Genomic DNA, 15,831 nt, shown 5'->3' with positions numbered 1-15,831 from the left:
TCTCTTGACTAGCGATATGCCTGCCTTAGCCTCCCAAAGTGCTGGGATTACAGGCATGAGCCACCATGCCTGGCCTGAAGTAAGAATACTTTTTAAAAAAAATCAAATGAGAGAATACAAAAGTCCAGAGAGTGTAGTGCAATCCCAGAAACTCTCACGATCCAGATGGTCACTGGGTCAATGGTGAGGTCTTGCGTTTTGGCCCTTCCAGATTTTCGAAAAATATGCAACACAGACAGACGTGTGAGGGTCACTGGGGGGCACAGAGGTGGAGGGAGGAGGGGCTCCATGGGGTGGGTGTGCAGGCCTCAGAGGGCTCCTTGGGCTCTGGAAGGTGACCTTGGGCTCCCGGTCTCCCCAGAGTCCATCCACAGGGCTCTGAGGCCTGCGCGCTGCTCTCTGTGAGGGGGTTACCTGTGCACAGAGTGTGTCTATAAATGTCTTGCAGGAGACACTGAACTGAGGCACGCACACAGGCACCTTCAAGGGGCTGGACCACTGATACTGAAACAGATGCAGAGGGAGGGTGTGGCTCAAAGATCAACAGGCAGAGTCCCATCCCCTCGGGCCCTGGGAGGAGCAGGAGGTCTGATGACACAGGGCAAGGTGGTGACCTGCCCCTCCCCGCAGACTCTCCATGCTGTCCAGACAGAAGAACTGCACGTTAAATGTGTGCAGCTTCCTGGAGCACGTCATTGTTACTGCCTAAGAAGTCTTGGTCCTTCTAACACCCCACCAACCCTATCTGCATTTTCGTTTAGGAAATCATTATGCTTTGGCAAAACACACATTTCCCACGTAATACATTCCAACATAAAAGGATTACAGAAAACACTACTTTTTAAAGAATAAAAAACAGGGTGTGTGTGTATAATGTATAATATTTTATATATATATATGTATGTATAAAACACACATTCATATGTATATGTTAATTTTGAATAGTAAAATACATTTCAAACAGTGGCTCCCTGAATCGTGCTCCTCAACTCTTCCCAAGTGACCACAGCCCTGACTTGTCTTCAGGGGTTTCTTTTGTTGGCATAGGACACAGACACAGAACCACTGATGCCTAAGCCAGTGCTGTCTACACACAGAAGCCACCAACCTCATCTTGAGAAATGGGGCCAGGAGGCCACCCCAGGCCCCAGGGCTCCATGGAGGCTGAGGGGTTGCTGGGACTGGGCACACCCCAGGGGGTCCTGGATCCTGGATTTTCGCCTACTTGATGCCAGGACCTACTGAGTGCCCGCAGGTGTCCAGTGTTGAGTGGGTGGGCTGCTTGCCGGCATGGCAAAGCCCGGGGGTGCCTCCCTCTCTCTCACAACTTTCCCAGGAGGCATGAAACATGGGGGTTCATGGTCAACCCCAATGTCTGCTCATGATGAACTGGTGATGCTCCCTGTGGGCTTTGCGGGGCTGGGAGGGCAGAACTGGGTCCTCTCAAATGAGATTCAGTGGCACTGCAGACAAGAACACGGTGCATGGCCTTGGAATCCTGCACGTGTTAGTCTGACCAGCACCTCAGCCTCTCCCTCATTAGAGCAGCCTGTGGAGGGCTCAGCCCAGCAGGCTCATGGGCTGCTATGGAGAGGGTGTGTTCCCTGGAGGATGTTCTCTGGGCATCCTTCACTTGCCTGTAGGGATTTCCAGCATAACAGACAAAGGCCACAACAGGTCAGGTGAGGCTCCTCAGCATCCTCATCCTCCTTGAACTCGCCGGGTGCCCTGATGGGATAGCAAGAGAGTGGGGCAGACATGGGGACACGGGCACTGTCTGCCTTCCCCTGGTCATGCCGCCCCTGCACACTCACATTTCTTCTGCCCGTTCAGGCTTTGTCTCTATTGCCTTTTCCACAGGTGCCTGGAGAGGACTTGTTGGCATCTGAGAGGAAGAAAACAACTGTGCATGTCCAGAGTCCCCAGTGCAGCTTTGGGGGGTGGTCCCCAGAGCAGACCCAGACATCACTGGGAACCCCTCCAGTAGGGTGGGCCAGGCTCTTCTGACCCCAGCCCGGCTTCCTGCCTGGACCCTGTGGAGTTGCTCGACAGGATTCAGCGCTGCAGCCTGGGGGCCAGGAGTCAGGGTGAGGCCAAGACCGTGGGCAGGAGGGCTGCAGAGGGACTTTACAGGCACTGAAGACCCAGAACATTGGCTGCCACGATGAGACCACGTCCCTCAGGAGGATGATAAGAGACGGGAAGAGGGAGAGGGCCAGAGCTAGAGGAGCTCATGAGTCAGGGGTGAGAGAGGGGAGGAAGGAGATAATTACATGCTGATGGTCGTCTGCACTCTTGGACTCTTCCATATCTGCTCCAGCAGCTTCAGGGTGTTGGGAGCAGCAGCGGTGATGGGGCAGCCATGGGAAGGAAAGGGGAGAGTGAGAGTCGAGGAGGCACTCGGTCCTTGCCGTCCTGAGGCTGCGGAGCCAACCCCACAGGCTCCGGTGTGCTCATCTCCAGAGCCTACTCCGCAGCCTGGATCACTTCCTACAGTGAGGGAGGAGCCTCTGTCTTCCCACACACTTTCCCAGCCCTCACATCCTGTAACTGTGCCCAGGCAGGGAAGGCCAAGGCTGTGTCATCCCATTCCTCCAAGAGGTGGCCGCCATCTCCAGGATGTTGTGCACAGTATGTGATTCCCTCCCTCCTCCTCCTCTAGGGCCTGTCTCTGCTCTTCTGATGAATCCCACGTCTTTTCTCCCTGTTGACCACCAATCCCACTGCTCTCCAATAAAAAAACACAAGAGGGAAGGGCAGGGCTGCACTGCCAGGCCCTCCATAAACCCATGGGTCGCACCCTAGGTGGTCAGCACCTGCCACAGGCCTGGGGCTCAGTTGAGGCCTGTGGGACACGAAGACAACTGATGTCACAGATTGAGTGACTGTTGTATGCCTGGGATGACCTTAGGGACCTGGAAAATACTCAACACTCACAAGAATCCCACAAGCTTCTGAAAGCTTAGAAACGCTATAATGGGACTCTAGGGAAAGCCCCTTGTCCCACTGCCTTAATCCTCAGGTGAGGCTGCAGTTGTCAGCACGTGAATGAACGGGCCCTGCCAGGTTTTGCCTGAGCTGTGGGAGGACTGGGTGGGAGGGCGCCTGGCAGGCCTGACACAGGAAACAGGCTGGGCCTGACTGCAGCGTGGGGCTCAGGACAAGGCTGTCAGGCCAGAGCAGAGGGTGTGACAAGACAAGTGACCCCTGTGCTAGCTGCCCTGCGGCTCCATCCTGGGCCCAGTGGATTCCAGGAACCAGGTTATAAGGAGGGTGTGAGCCTGCAGCAACACACAGCCACTCCACACACATACTGTAGTATTCCTACTGGCCACAGAGGGCCTTGGTGACATCTGGACACTGAATTCTCAAAACCAATTCAGCTTCCATTCCTAGCTCAAGGATTTGGGACTGAGTGAGAAGTGGAGGCCAAAGCCGTGCTCAAGCAAGGGATACCCCCTTGGGTCTCTAGGATGTGGGCACACAGTAATTCCAGAGGAGGATTTTCTACCTCAGGAGACCCAGGGAGTGCCCTGTGACCAGGTGCAGATGCTGAGGGCTGGACAGGAAGGTGCTGCTGCAGGTCCCCAGAGTGCAGAGGGAGAGGGTGGGCTCCTGCCACCTCCTGGCACACGCATGAAGGACTTTGTGTCCTGGGTCACACAGCAGCTGTGAGGGGCTGTGTCCCACCTCACTGCCCGTACAGACTCAATGCCACACTCGCATACTCATCTCCTGTTCTCCATTCACAAAGGACACTACTCACTCCCCCAACACACACACACACAAAACCCAGGGCTTTGGTGTTTGCTGTGGCACAGGCAGGAGAGATCTGGCCTTCTGGAAAAGGTCATCTTGCTCATCAGGGAAGGAATCATGGGGAGGGGCAGAGCACACATGACACCCATGGAAACAAAACTCCTTCCATTTCTCATTAACATGCAGAAAGAACAAACTGCACCTCTACACCTACTTCCTTTTATATTCACTGACTTCGAAGCTCCCAGCCGAGGCGCAGAAACCACAGGTGTAACCCAGCTGCCCCCAAGAACCCTGTGTCCCAGCCCCACCTGGAGTGTCTCCGCTACTGGCAGAGTCTTTGTCATCACTGGTTTCAGGAAAGCTGTCCTCAGAGCTACCTACAGAGACACAAACATCAGAGAAGGGTGACTTCAGAGTGACTGGAACAGCACTCCTGCTCCACGCACAGCCACACTGGGTGACACCAGGTGCCCTGCTCCATCTTCTGTGATCTCAGACTCTCCCTGGGCTCTGTGGACTCAGCTGGGAGCCTTCAGATGAGACAGAAAACCTGAAAAAAATCCCCCTTCACCCATTCACCTCCACTGGCCCATTATGGCTGTCAGCTCTACTCTGAGAACCCTGAATTTCGAACATAGTGGCACACGTGTTGAGTTAGGTGAGTGCAGTGAACAGAACCTGGGACAGGCTCATGACAGCTGGCCCAGAGAACATTCTGATAGGATGGCATTGCTCTCTGCAGTGTGAGCATTGGGATACTGGGTACTTGAAGCATGGCACGAGAGGAGGTTCTGAATTTTTTACTTTTATTTCTTGAAATTAATTTAAATTAAATATAAATAAGCATAGATGCCTGCCAAGGACCCTTCCACCCAATTGTCCCACAGCTCAGGCAAAACCTGGCAGGGCCCCTTTATTCATGTGCTGACAACCGCAGGCACACCTGCTAATTAACGCAGTGGGGCAAGGGGCTTTCCCTAGGGTCCCGTTACAGCGACGCATAGATGGGCGGTGGAGGATCAATTCTGAGGACTTTAGTAAAAAAGGCTTGTGAAGGAGGGAACTGGAAACACTGAGGTGTCATGACCACTCCAATGGCAGGAGGAAATAGGAAGGCCTGCTACCAGATGAAGTTTATTAGAAAATGAGGTTTAGAAGCGGATTCCCAATGAAAACAAATGAATTAGCAGAGATACTGGAAAGAGTTTTGCTCCATTACTACCCAGTGAACATTTTCCCGGGTGTTGACAGGATTTTCTTTAGGTTAACTAAAGTGTCCTTGGCATGGAATCAACTGCATTCTTTGTAAAATTATGCTTTCTTTCTTTCTTTCTTTTTTTTTTGAGACCGAGTCTGGCACCGTCACCCAGCCTGGAGTACAGTGGCCCAATCTTGGTTCACTGCAACCTCCACCTCCTGGGTTCAAGCTATTCTCCTGCCTCAGCCTCCCAAGTAGCTGAGATTACAGGCACTCACCACCACACTCAGCTAATTTTTGGTATTTTTTTGTGGAGGCAGGTTTCACTGTGTTGACCAGGATGCTCTCAAACCCCTAACCTCGTGATCCACCCGCCTGGTGCTCCCAAAGTGCTGGGATTACAGGCATACCCACCACGCCCAGCCAAGATTACACTTTCAGTGATAACTTCCACCCACACACCAAGGCACACTGAGCACCACAGCATATGCATTCACACAGATGCACGCCAGCCCTGTGCACACAACTCCATCCCACATACAGAACACAGAGCTGCTCCCAGGGACTGAAGAATGTGGCTGTAGCTCCTTATCTGAAAAAAAATATTCCTCTCATTGACAACAGGAAGCTTAATTCAGGCTTTCTGTCTACAAAAAAGTGAGTGAGACAGTGCCACATTCCTCATCATTTGAAATATTTATCCACACTGAGGAGGGCCCCAATACGTACCATTCTCTAAGACTCCTGAGGCCACCTGTAAGAAATGGAAACATATTGCTGTTAGCAACAGACCATGCTGGGTCCTGTGTACAAAGATGTCATGTCCACTTACTGACATTAGAAAAGCATATTGGAAAAAGGCAAAGTAACTCATAATGGAAACAGGACAAAAAGACTCATGTGAAAAACGTAAGTTTTTCTTGGAGGATGTTTCCTCCAAGTTTATGTGACTTGGCAGTTAAGTAATTTTGCTCCAAAAAGACAATCAAGCAACTGAGGAAAAAGGCGGCTGCCACTCAGTGCGTGGCTGCTGCTGCCATTTTCTCCTCCTGACTTAAATCAATCCTCAGTGGGGAACAGACTCTTACTCAGAATTCCTTCCACCGACACTGTATAAATCACCTATGATACACAGGGTCAGATTCTCCTACCTCACTGAAATTCAAAAGGATAAAGTTAAGAAACCTTTTGTCCAACCAAACCAGGTGGACTGACCTTCCACTGTGGTGGCTCCTCCTCATCTGAGGATTGGTACGAGAACGGTTCCACCAGGGTATATTCTGTGGGAAGTAGGAGGACACAGAGTGACCATCAGCAGGTGCAGGGGAGGAGCAGGGAAGAGAGGTTTTCTAACCCCAGGTCACCTCATCAATGAGAAATAGCCCATCTCAAACAGGGCACACCACCCAGGGCAGGCTGTGTGTCCCTGCAGACTCTTCAGGGCTCCTGCCTCCTCATCTGACCTGAGCTCACTTGCCCTCCCTTCCTGAGGCTTTCCAAACTCTCTTTCTCCTTAGAATCCACCTCAGGTGCTTCTGGTTATATCAGTCATTCTGTGATATGTTATACTTGGTAAAAAGCAACCTTTCTTCTGAGACATCTCATTCTAGACAAAATATACAGTATATTCACTCATCTTTTGTGTTGAGGACAATACATTTTTGAAAATACTTAGGTATCCCCTTTTTTAAATGTAGCCCCTATTTAGCAAGTGCTATCTGACCTTATACTCGACCTTCTCAACGCAATGTCTGCGTGTGTCAGGAGTCCTTTGCTGCTCACACTCACACTGGCTCTGACACTGGAACAGCCCATCATGGGGGCAGCAGGTGGGGCTCTGACCCTCTCCATCCCAGCTGTGCAGGAGGTTCCCGCAGGGAAGGTGGGAGGGAGCCCAACACCCAAGTGGTTCCTTGAGATCACAGTCAGCGCTGTGTTTGACTGTGTTTACGACTAAACTAAAGCATTTTTCCACTTATTGCTTTTTTTTTTTTTTCATTTGGCAGATGGCCTTTGTTACCTAAGCTGGAGTGGTGTGACATGATCTCTGCTGACTGGAACCTGCACCTCGAGGGATCAAGTGATCTTCCCCACTCTGCCATCCAGGTAGCTGGCACAACAGGTGCACCACCACACCCAGGTAACTTCTTGTATGTTTAGTCAATACGAACTTTCACCAGGTTGCCTAGGCTGATCTCCAACTCCTGGACTCAAGCAATCCACTTGCCTCGGCCTCTCAAAGTGCTAGGATTACAGGCATATAAGCCATGTACCCAGCCCACATGAGCATGTCGAATGCTTGTGAAAATCGGGTTATTAAACACAATACAGTATGTCCCTGATTATTTCTCTGCTTTAGACCACGAGCTGAGAAATAATGCCACCACTATTGCAAACCACCCTTGAGCTCGCTTCTGTGTGTTTCACATTAACAAATGCACATAGAAAAGTCCAGCGTAACAGGTACCTATTATACTCTGCGTCAGGCAGCCTTTGAGAACTCCCTAAAATGACAGACAGTCCTTGGGACCTTTCAAGGCTCTTCTCCTTCCACATGCATAAACAGATGCCAGAGCTGCCTGGCATAATGACGAGTTATACCAGGGCCGCCTGGTGAATGCACAGTAGTAAACCACTGCATCGATTTTTTTCCCGTTCCTGAGTTCCCATTTGTGTCTTCCGTTTGGGAGATTGAGAGCCTGGGAAATTCATCTCTGCATCATCTCTATGTGAGGAGTGAGGATACAACATTTATCTTCAGGTACAGCTGTGGTGGAAGATGAATGAGTTCATTTATGTGAAATGTGCAGTAGCGATTCAATGTTTTAGAAAATTTTTCTGAATTTTCTGGGTAAACACACATACAGTGCCAAAGTCATTCCCAATCACTCCACACGGCTGTCCCCTCCACACGGTATCGCCCTGATGCACACCACCCTATTCCATCTACGTGGCAATTCTGCCTCCGGGGACTCAAGGGGAAGGTCATGGTTTTTTGCTAGATGGACTGAGTGTTTTTAAAACCAAACTGCCCCTATCTCCTTTCTGTCAGGAAGCTCAAACCAAAGCAGCCCTCCAGCAAAAGCAGGAGAGTAAGTGCCACCTGTTGCCACACTGAAGATCTTTCCTTAGCCAAGGAGCGCTTCCAGAATACACACCTTATTCCTTGGTGGGTTCCTCTGCCTGCATGGAGGGAAAGAAAAACACCGTGAGCTTCAGACCATCCTGAGGCTTTTGTGTAAAAGTCTTTTCTTCACTTGTTAACATTAGAAGACCAGATGGGAAAGAGTGTTCAAGTCAAAGGAACACAGAAGAACAGGACAACTGACTCATGCTAAAGTCGATCTTGCAGGATATTCCCTCTCAAGGTCCTGTGGATTGGCAATGAAGTGATTTTGCCCCGAGAACAGAATCAAGCTGCTGAGGAGGAAGCTCACTGCCCCTCAGTGCGTGGCTGGTGCTGCCATTTTCTCCTCCTGTCTTAAATCAAGCCTCAGTGGGGAAGAGACTCTGACTCAGAATTCTCCCCACCAAGGACACTGCATAAATCACCTATCATACATAGGGTCAGATTCTCCTACGTTACTGAAATTCAAAAGGATAAAGCTAAGAAACCTTTTCTCCAACAAAACCAGGTGGACTGACCTTCCACTGTGGTGGCTCCTCCTCATCTGAGGATTGGTACAAGAAGGCTTCCTTCGGGGTGTATTCTGTGGGAAGTCGGAGGACACACACTGACCATCAACAGGTACAGGGGAGGAGCAGGGAAGAGGGATTTTCTATCCCCAGGTCACCTCATCAACATGAAATAGCCCATCTCAATCAGGGCACCCCACCCAGGACAGGGTGTGTGTCCCTGCAGCCTCTTCAGGGTTCGTGCCTCCTAATCTGACCTGAGCTCACCTGCCCTCTCTTCCTGAGTCCTTCCCACCTCATTTCCTCCCTAGAATACACCTCTGGTGCTCCTGTGAATATCTTCCCTTTTAGAGGTTTTCTATAAAATAGCAAGCAGCCTTTCTTCAAAAAGAAGACTGCATTCTTATCAAAATATTCTATTTATTCACTAACCATTTTTTAAGGCTATATTTTATTTTTATATGCACATACACATGCTTCCTGGTGTGGTGAGAACTTCCAACAGGGCTGTCTGATTAATGCAGAGTTTCAGCCCATCCTTCCAGTCTTCACCACCCATTCCTGAGATCACTTTGCCTTTCTCATTCAGGAAATTGACAGCCTGGATAATTCATCTCTCCATCCTCTCCAATCTCAGGACTCAGCATATTAAACTACCCTCCCGGTATAGCTGTGGCAAAGTGTGAGTGTTGACTGATGTGATGTGTCCAGTGGGGTTGGAGTTTTGTTTCTAGAACATTGATTCTAATGTTGTGCTTTGAACAAGGGAACATCCTTTTTAGAGAAATTCACACACACACTCTCATAGATGTTCCCCATCACTCTACACGGACTCTCTCCTCCATGCCTCCCCACCCCGATGTACCCCTTTTCTATTTAAATGACATCACTGCTTCTGGGAACTAGAGTGGATGGCCACAACTGTTGACTAAACTTTTCATTTTTGTTACACCAAATTGTCCAAACCTCATTTCCAGCAGGAACCTCAAAGTAGGTGGCTCTCCAACAAAAGCAGGGAGAAAAGTTTCACCTTTCTCAACACTAAGATATTTCCTTAGCAAAGGGGTGACCCCAGAGTACGTACCCCTTGCCCGAAGCACTGAGTCCCTCTGCAAAGAGAAAGGAAAACACTGTGAGCATCAGACCATGCTGTGTCCTGTGTGCACAGGTCTTTTGTTTACATGGTGACATTAAAAACCCAGACAGGAAACAGTGTTGAGGCCATGGCCTGAAAATAAAGCCTAAAGGACACTTGTGGAAAGGCACAAGAGTTTTGTGAAGATTTTCAAAATGATTTTGTTTGCAGAGTCACCATGATTTTCAAAAAATATGCATTTCCCATGAGGAAAATGCCCTGTCACTTAATAAAGAAGAATAAAATGCCCTCTCATTTCACTTCTCTCAGCTGTGTAGATGCTGTTGGTCAAGTTTGGTCTATCCCAGAATCCCGTTTAACTGGAGGATGCCTCACAGCCCCAGGCCAGGGCAGCTGCGTCACACTAGTTGCAGCAGAGGTGGGAGGGGAGCCAGTTCCAGTGCAGGGTGAGCTCAGCAAAGGGAGCTGACAATAAGTAGGTGACAATACTTTCCCTACTTTTCAATATAATGAGGCCATGTGATTTTAAAATTTCCCTTGTTTCCCCCCAAAAGCATGTCCTCATAACCAAATTCCCCTAGTCATCTTTAATCTGTACAGTATAGTTTTTCTGTGAAACTGAGGTGGCCTTCTACTGTGTGTGATTAAAGTTACAAATCAGTGTTACCAACATTGGGGTTCTATAAGTTCATGGCCAGCTGCACAGTGTGCTCCATGAGAGAGCAGGGCACAGACTCTAAACATAATTTAGAAGAGCAGGAAGAAGTCATGAGGACATCCATGCCATGGGGGTAAGCCAAGGTTGAAAGGCCAGGAGAGCCAGTTCAATGTCATGCCCTGGATGCAGCCAGTATGTTCGGGCCCCATTTGATGTGGAAGGAGCAGAGCTTGGACTTCAGGGCTGGCGTGAGCACTGCCCGGCCACCGTTCTAAGAGCCTGGAGAGAGGAGCTACTTTTTCGTTTGTCTCCTCCATCTTTCTGTGTTGATGTCAATAACACAATCAGAAATTAGTGAGAGGCAAAGAACAGGAGGGAGTTCCCAAAATATCTGACTTAATCAAGGGGGATATGATGAGCAGGGGTGGACATCAGGGTCAGGTCAGACATAGCACTGTCCCCAGGCCTGCTCTCCCTGTGGCTGGGACAGAGAACGGTATTTACTTTTCACCAGCTTCTGGAAGTTGCCTGACAGCTGGTCCTTGTGTAGATGCTGTTGGTCAAGTTTGGTCTATCCCAGAATCCCATTTAACTGGAGGAGCCTCACAGCCCCTGGCCAGGGCAGCTGCATCACATTAGTTGCAGCAGAGGTGGGAGGGGAGCCAGTTCCAGTGCAGGGTGAGCTCAGCAAAGGGAGGGGCTGCCCCAGAGCCCAGGTATTCCTCACACATCTCCCTTCTGACTCATAAGACATCACTTTGCTGGCTTCTCTGAGATAGGCTTGGAATCATCAGTCTCACAGTCTGTGACCTGCCATTCATGGGTGGAAGGATTCTGGCCCTGGTTGGTCACTGTGAGGTGAGGGGCTATGTCCTTTTTCTTCCTTCTCATCCCAGAGCTTAGCACTGGGAAGCCTATCTTGGGTGCCCCAGTGATGTTCTGATTCACACAGTCCTGTACAGAGATAGCACGAGTGTGAAAAGGCTTCCTCCTCACCCTCTGCAGTCTGCTGAGTCCCACATAAATGCAGGTTCCTGCGTGGATTCTGATGCAGTTTCTGGGAGAAGTGCGTGGGCTCCCCTCCCTGTTTGCTGTTGTTGTCCCATGTGCTCCTGAAGTGTGCAACTAAGGATTAAAATAATAAATATCGTGTATAGCTCACCATCATGATTTAAAGTCCAATAAAATGGATGTTAACTGGTAGGAGCATAGGTATATTTAGGAAAGTTAAGTGATACAGTAACCTTTTTACAAAAAAGAGGATATTTACCAGGCCTCCTTCTGTGAGGAGACCCTGTCCTGGAGTCATGCTGTGCACTTGTGTTCATGTAAAGTGATCATAAGTGTCTTTGGGAGCCTGCGTGCATTTCCCCAGAAAGGACATTTCCATGTGCAAAGCCCAACACAAGGATTACTGTTCTAAACACAAAATGCGTCACCATTGCACACTTCACATCAATCAGCCCTTTCATCCTCCGTGGCAGCTTACCTAAAGGTAAGTTTCATGTCCCCACTCCTCAGTTAGAGATGCTGTGGAGATGAATTTTTCAAGCTCTTGGGCCCCTAAACTGAAGAGGCAAATGTGAACTCAAGAATGGGTGAAACATTGATGCGATGGCTACTATTGTGCACTTGGCAGACAGCCCTGGCATAACTCAACACCCTGCCAGGGAGTTCCAGCACCTATGTGTGCATGTGGAAGTGTGATGGCCTGTAGAGATTTTACACGCTGTCATCACAGGACGGTCTTAGTGGTCACCTAACCCAGGGTGGGGACAGCTACATTTTACAGTGGAATCTGGCGTGGTCATTAATGTGAAGCACACTTGCAGGGCTCAGAGGGTTTTGGTGCCATGATGGGTTCATTCCTCAGCTCCTGGTCCAGAGCAGAAAATAATCGGGGACATATTCTGTTTTATTTAAGAACATAATAACCACAAGGCTTAGAAAGGCTCCGGTTCGGTAGCACACACACCTCAGGCACAGCCTCAAACAGGAGCTCCAGGAACAGCTCACTGGTCATTAGAGAAATGCAAATCAAAACCACATTGAGATACCATCTCCTGCCAATTAGAATGGCGATCATTAAAAAATCTGGAGACCACAGATGCTGGAGAGGATGTGGAGAAATAGGAACACTTTTACACGCTGATGGGAGTGAAAATTAGTGCCACCATTGTGGAAAACACTGTAGTGATTCCACAAGGATCTAGAAATAGAAATTCCATTTGACCCAGCAATCCCATTACTGGGTATGTATCCAAAGGATTATAAATCATTCGATTATAAAGATACATGCACACGTATGTTCACTGTGGCACTGTTTACAATAGCAAAGACTTGGAATCAATCCAAATGCCCATCAAGGATAGACTGGATAAAGAAAATGTAATACATACACACAATGGAATACTATGCAGCCATAAAAAAGGATGAGTTCATGTCCTTTGCAGGAACATGGATGAAGCTAGAAACCATCATTCTCAGTAAACTGACACAAGAACAGAAAACCAAACACCACATGTTCTCACTCATAAGTGGGTATAAAACCATGAGAACATATGGTCACAGGGAGGGGAACATCACACACTGGAGTCTGTTGGGGGCTGGGAGGCTAGAGTAGGGGTGGCAGGGGGTGGGGAGCTTGAGGAGGTATAACATTAGGAGAAATACTTAACGTAGGTGACAGGGGTATGGAGGCAGCAAAGCACCATGACATGTGTATACCTATGTAACAATCCTGCAAGGTCTGCACATGTACCCCAGAACTTAAAATATAATAATAATAAATAAAAAGTGCATTTGTAAGAAGCTGATCAAGTCCACACAGGCCCCGTCGCACACTAACCCATCTCTGGCCAGCAGTGCCCTCAGGCTGGGGCCGCCTCATGTGAGCAAAGCCCCAGGAGCTTGGGTGGGCACAGGCATGAATCAACCCACCACTCCAAATGTGTCATTACAAGGTCAGAGGACTGATCCTCTGTAGCAAAGGGGGCGCTGGGGTCCTGCGCTCTCTCCCTCCAGCCCCGAGAAGGCTGGGGGTTCCCTAGGGAGAGCTGGAAGTCTATGGTTGAGCCAGGACACAGAAGACAGGTGTGGGCTCTGGCAGGCTAGTCTCATGTTTGGCCACAAGCCCCACACACCACACAGGTGCATGCTGTCACCCGTGGGTGCGTCCTGTCACCTGTGTAGATGGGAAGCCCAGACTATTTGGGTCTGGGGTCTCCTGACTTTCTGTGCCACCTAAGCACTGTGCACTGGCCGCTTGGGCCTCATGGCCTCAGCTCCTCCAGCTGACCTGACGGGAGAGAGGCTGGTGACAGGGCAGATGGGCCCTGAGGGGGTCACAGACCCCAGCCAGGCAGTCAGCCTGTCTAGCGTCAGCCAGGGTCTGGCCAGAGTGGCCCCTGGGAGGTGTGGGGAGGGGGCTATTCAGGCCCACCCCTTCCCTCTTCATTCTCCTGGGAGACTGAAGGTCAACAGTCAGCAGTGGCTTAGGCAGTCAGGAGGGGTGAGGGGCAGGCCTCTCACTGTCAAGCCTGGAGCTGGTTAAGTTTCAACTCCCTGCTTCTGCCCTCTGGGAGCTTTCCTGAGAAGTCAACGCAATTGAGACAAATGTAGCTATTTTTTGTATTTTTAGTAGAGATGGGGTTTCCCCATGTTGGCCAGGATGGTCTCGATCTCTTGACCTCGTGATCCGCCCACCTCGGCCTCCCAAAGTGCTGGGATTACAGGCGTGAGCCGGAGCGCCCAGCCGACTCTATCTTCCTACTCCCCATCCAACCTTGTGGGACTTCTAGACTAGTCTCCTCAAAGCTTTTGCTGTATCTATTCTTGGCCACTTCTAACTCATGACCTGAATGGCTGCTAGACTGAGCTTTCTCAAATCCAGGCATGATCATTTCCGTTTACTTCTTAAAATCTTCCAACAGTGGCCGGGCGTGGTGGATCTCGCCTGTAATCCCAGCACTTTTGGAGGCCGAGGCGGGCGGATCACCTGCAGTCGGGAGTTCAAGACCAGACTGACCAACATGGAGAAACTCTGTCTCTATCAAAAAAAACAAAAACAAAAAAAACTTCCAACAGCTTCTCAAAGCTCAGGGGATAAAAGCTACACCCTTCAGCATGGCATTGATGGCCTAAAAACCGGGCCCAGCTTCCACTTTCACCTCACCCACGGAGCATCCTCTGCTCCAGCCTTGGAGAGCTGTCTGCCTATTCCCCAACCTGCTGAACTTTCCAGGTGTACTTCTGGCTATGTAACTTCTTCACCCTTCCAAGACCTTCCCCAGCTGCTTCCCCAACTGCCCCTGGCCGGTCCTTTACCAGAGGGCTCTTTGCCATTGGCCCTTCTTTAGGTTTAGTACCTGTCTGCAGATACTTTGTAAAGTCCCTGGACTAATGAAGGTGTTTCATCTAGAACCAAAATTTCACTTTACCTGAGAATCCAAGTCTTCTCCTTTTAGGCAGAGATTGGCATCGAGAACATTGAGTCCCACCAGCAGACCGACAATCACCATCCCTTCTTCCTCCATCATTAAAGCCTCAGGCTCATAGAACTCACTAAAAGAGACAGACAGGCCAGAGCGATGCTCAGAAACAGCTTCGCCATCACCATTCCTTCCCCACCCTCCACTGCCATTTCAACTGTACCCTGGAGAAAGGAGATACTACTGTGGGTTTCCTCCCTCCCTTTCTTTCCCTTCACTGCTTCAAGGGCCACTTTTTCTTCTCTGTCCTCTCTTCTCCTTCCGTGGCTTAGAATGGGCTCTCCCCTCCCCGTCTAAGGTTAACTCCTCCATGCAGACCCTGGACCCCGGTTCTTCTCATCTCCTCTTGGCCGCTGTACTCCTGTCATTCTCCTTTCCTGTGTCTCCACTGGCTCCTCTTCTGTGTTGATACGAACTACTACTTCTTGTTTATATGCTCATATAAACAAGAAATGGGATCCCACATCCAAGCATAAAACTCTTTCTTGCATCCCACTAGCAACATCTGCTGCTTTTACTTCCTTATTGCCCAGTTATCTCGGCCATTTGCAGTAGGGGTCCATCCCCTGTCTATTACTGCTCTGGTCAGCAATGATTTGCTAATGTACCAAATCCAGTGGCATCCAGGCCACTGTGTGTGTGTGTGTGTGTGTGTGTGTGTGTGTGTGTGTGTGTATGTATAAGAACTTTTATCTCAAGAATTACCTCATTAGTGGCTGGGTGCAATGGCTCACGCCTGTAATCCTAACACTTTGGGAGGCTGATGCGGGCAGATCACCTGAGGTCAGGAGTTTGAGGCCAGCCTGACCAATGTAACGAAATCCCGTCTCTACTAAAAATACAAAAATCAGCCAGGCGTGGTGGCATGCACCTGTAATCAGAGCTACTCAGGAGGCTGAGACAGGAGAATTGCTTGAATCCAGGAGGTGGAGGTTACAGTGAGCTGAGATCGTTCTACTGCACTCCAGGCTGGGTAACAAGAGTGAAACTC

The 15,831-nt window shown here is 49.6% G+C and overlaps 1 protein-coding gene across 6 annotated transcripts in view; it reads right to left on the bottom strand.

Moving 5' to 3' along the window:
• Nucleotides 1-6: 6 nt before the first annotated feature.
• LOC108296931 (RUN and FYVE domain-containing protein 1-like) overlaps nucleotides 7-15,831 on the bottom strand; it is a 33,353-nt gene continuing 17,528 nt past the window's right edge. For 2 of the 6 annotated variants that reach the window (XM_037735214.1, XM_017519507.2), the window contains 8 exons: nucleotides 14,790-14,913; nucleotides 9,681-9,705; nucleotides 8,606-8,670; nucleotides 5,690-5,714; nucleotides 4,071-4,139; nucleotides 2,274-2,323; nucleotides 1,815-1,885; nucleotides 7-1,728 (listed from right to left, as the gene is read on the bottom strand). In XM_037735214.1, coding sequence (XP_037591142.1) covers nucleotides 1,575-1,728; nucleotides 1,815-1,885; nucleotides 2,274-2,323; nucleotides 4,071-4,139; nucleotides 5,690-5,714; nucleotides 8,606-8,670; nucleotides 9,681-9,705; nucleotides 14,790-14,913 — 583 coding nt within the window. In that variant the 3' untranslated portion in view covers nucleotides 7-1,574. Of the gene's footprint in view, nucleotides 1,729-1,814; nucleotides 1,886-2,273; nucleotides 2,324-4,070; nucleotides 4,140-5,689; nucleotides 5,715-5,739; nucleotides 6,241-8,118; nucleotides 8,144-8,605; nucleotides 8,671-9,680; nucleotides 9,706-11,346; nucleotides 11,974-14,789; nucleotides 14,914-15,831 lie in introns of those variants that run through there. The other 4 variants (XM_017519509.2, XM_017519508.2, XM_037735215.1 and 1 more) reach the window with 4 other exon arrangements.

Source organism: Cebus imitator, unplaced genomic scaffold (assembly GCF_001604975.1).
Source record: "Cebus imitator isolate Cc_AM_T3 unplaced genomic scaffold, Cebus_imitator-1.0 Scaffold754, whole genome shotgun sequence".
NCBI classification, from domain to species: Eukaryota; Metazoa; Chordata; class Mammalia; order Primates; family Cebidae; genus Cebus; species Cebus imitator.
This window is presented reverse-complemented; position numbering and strand designations above follow the sequence as displayed.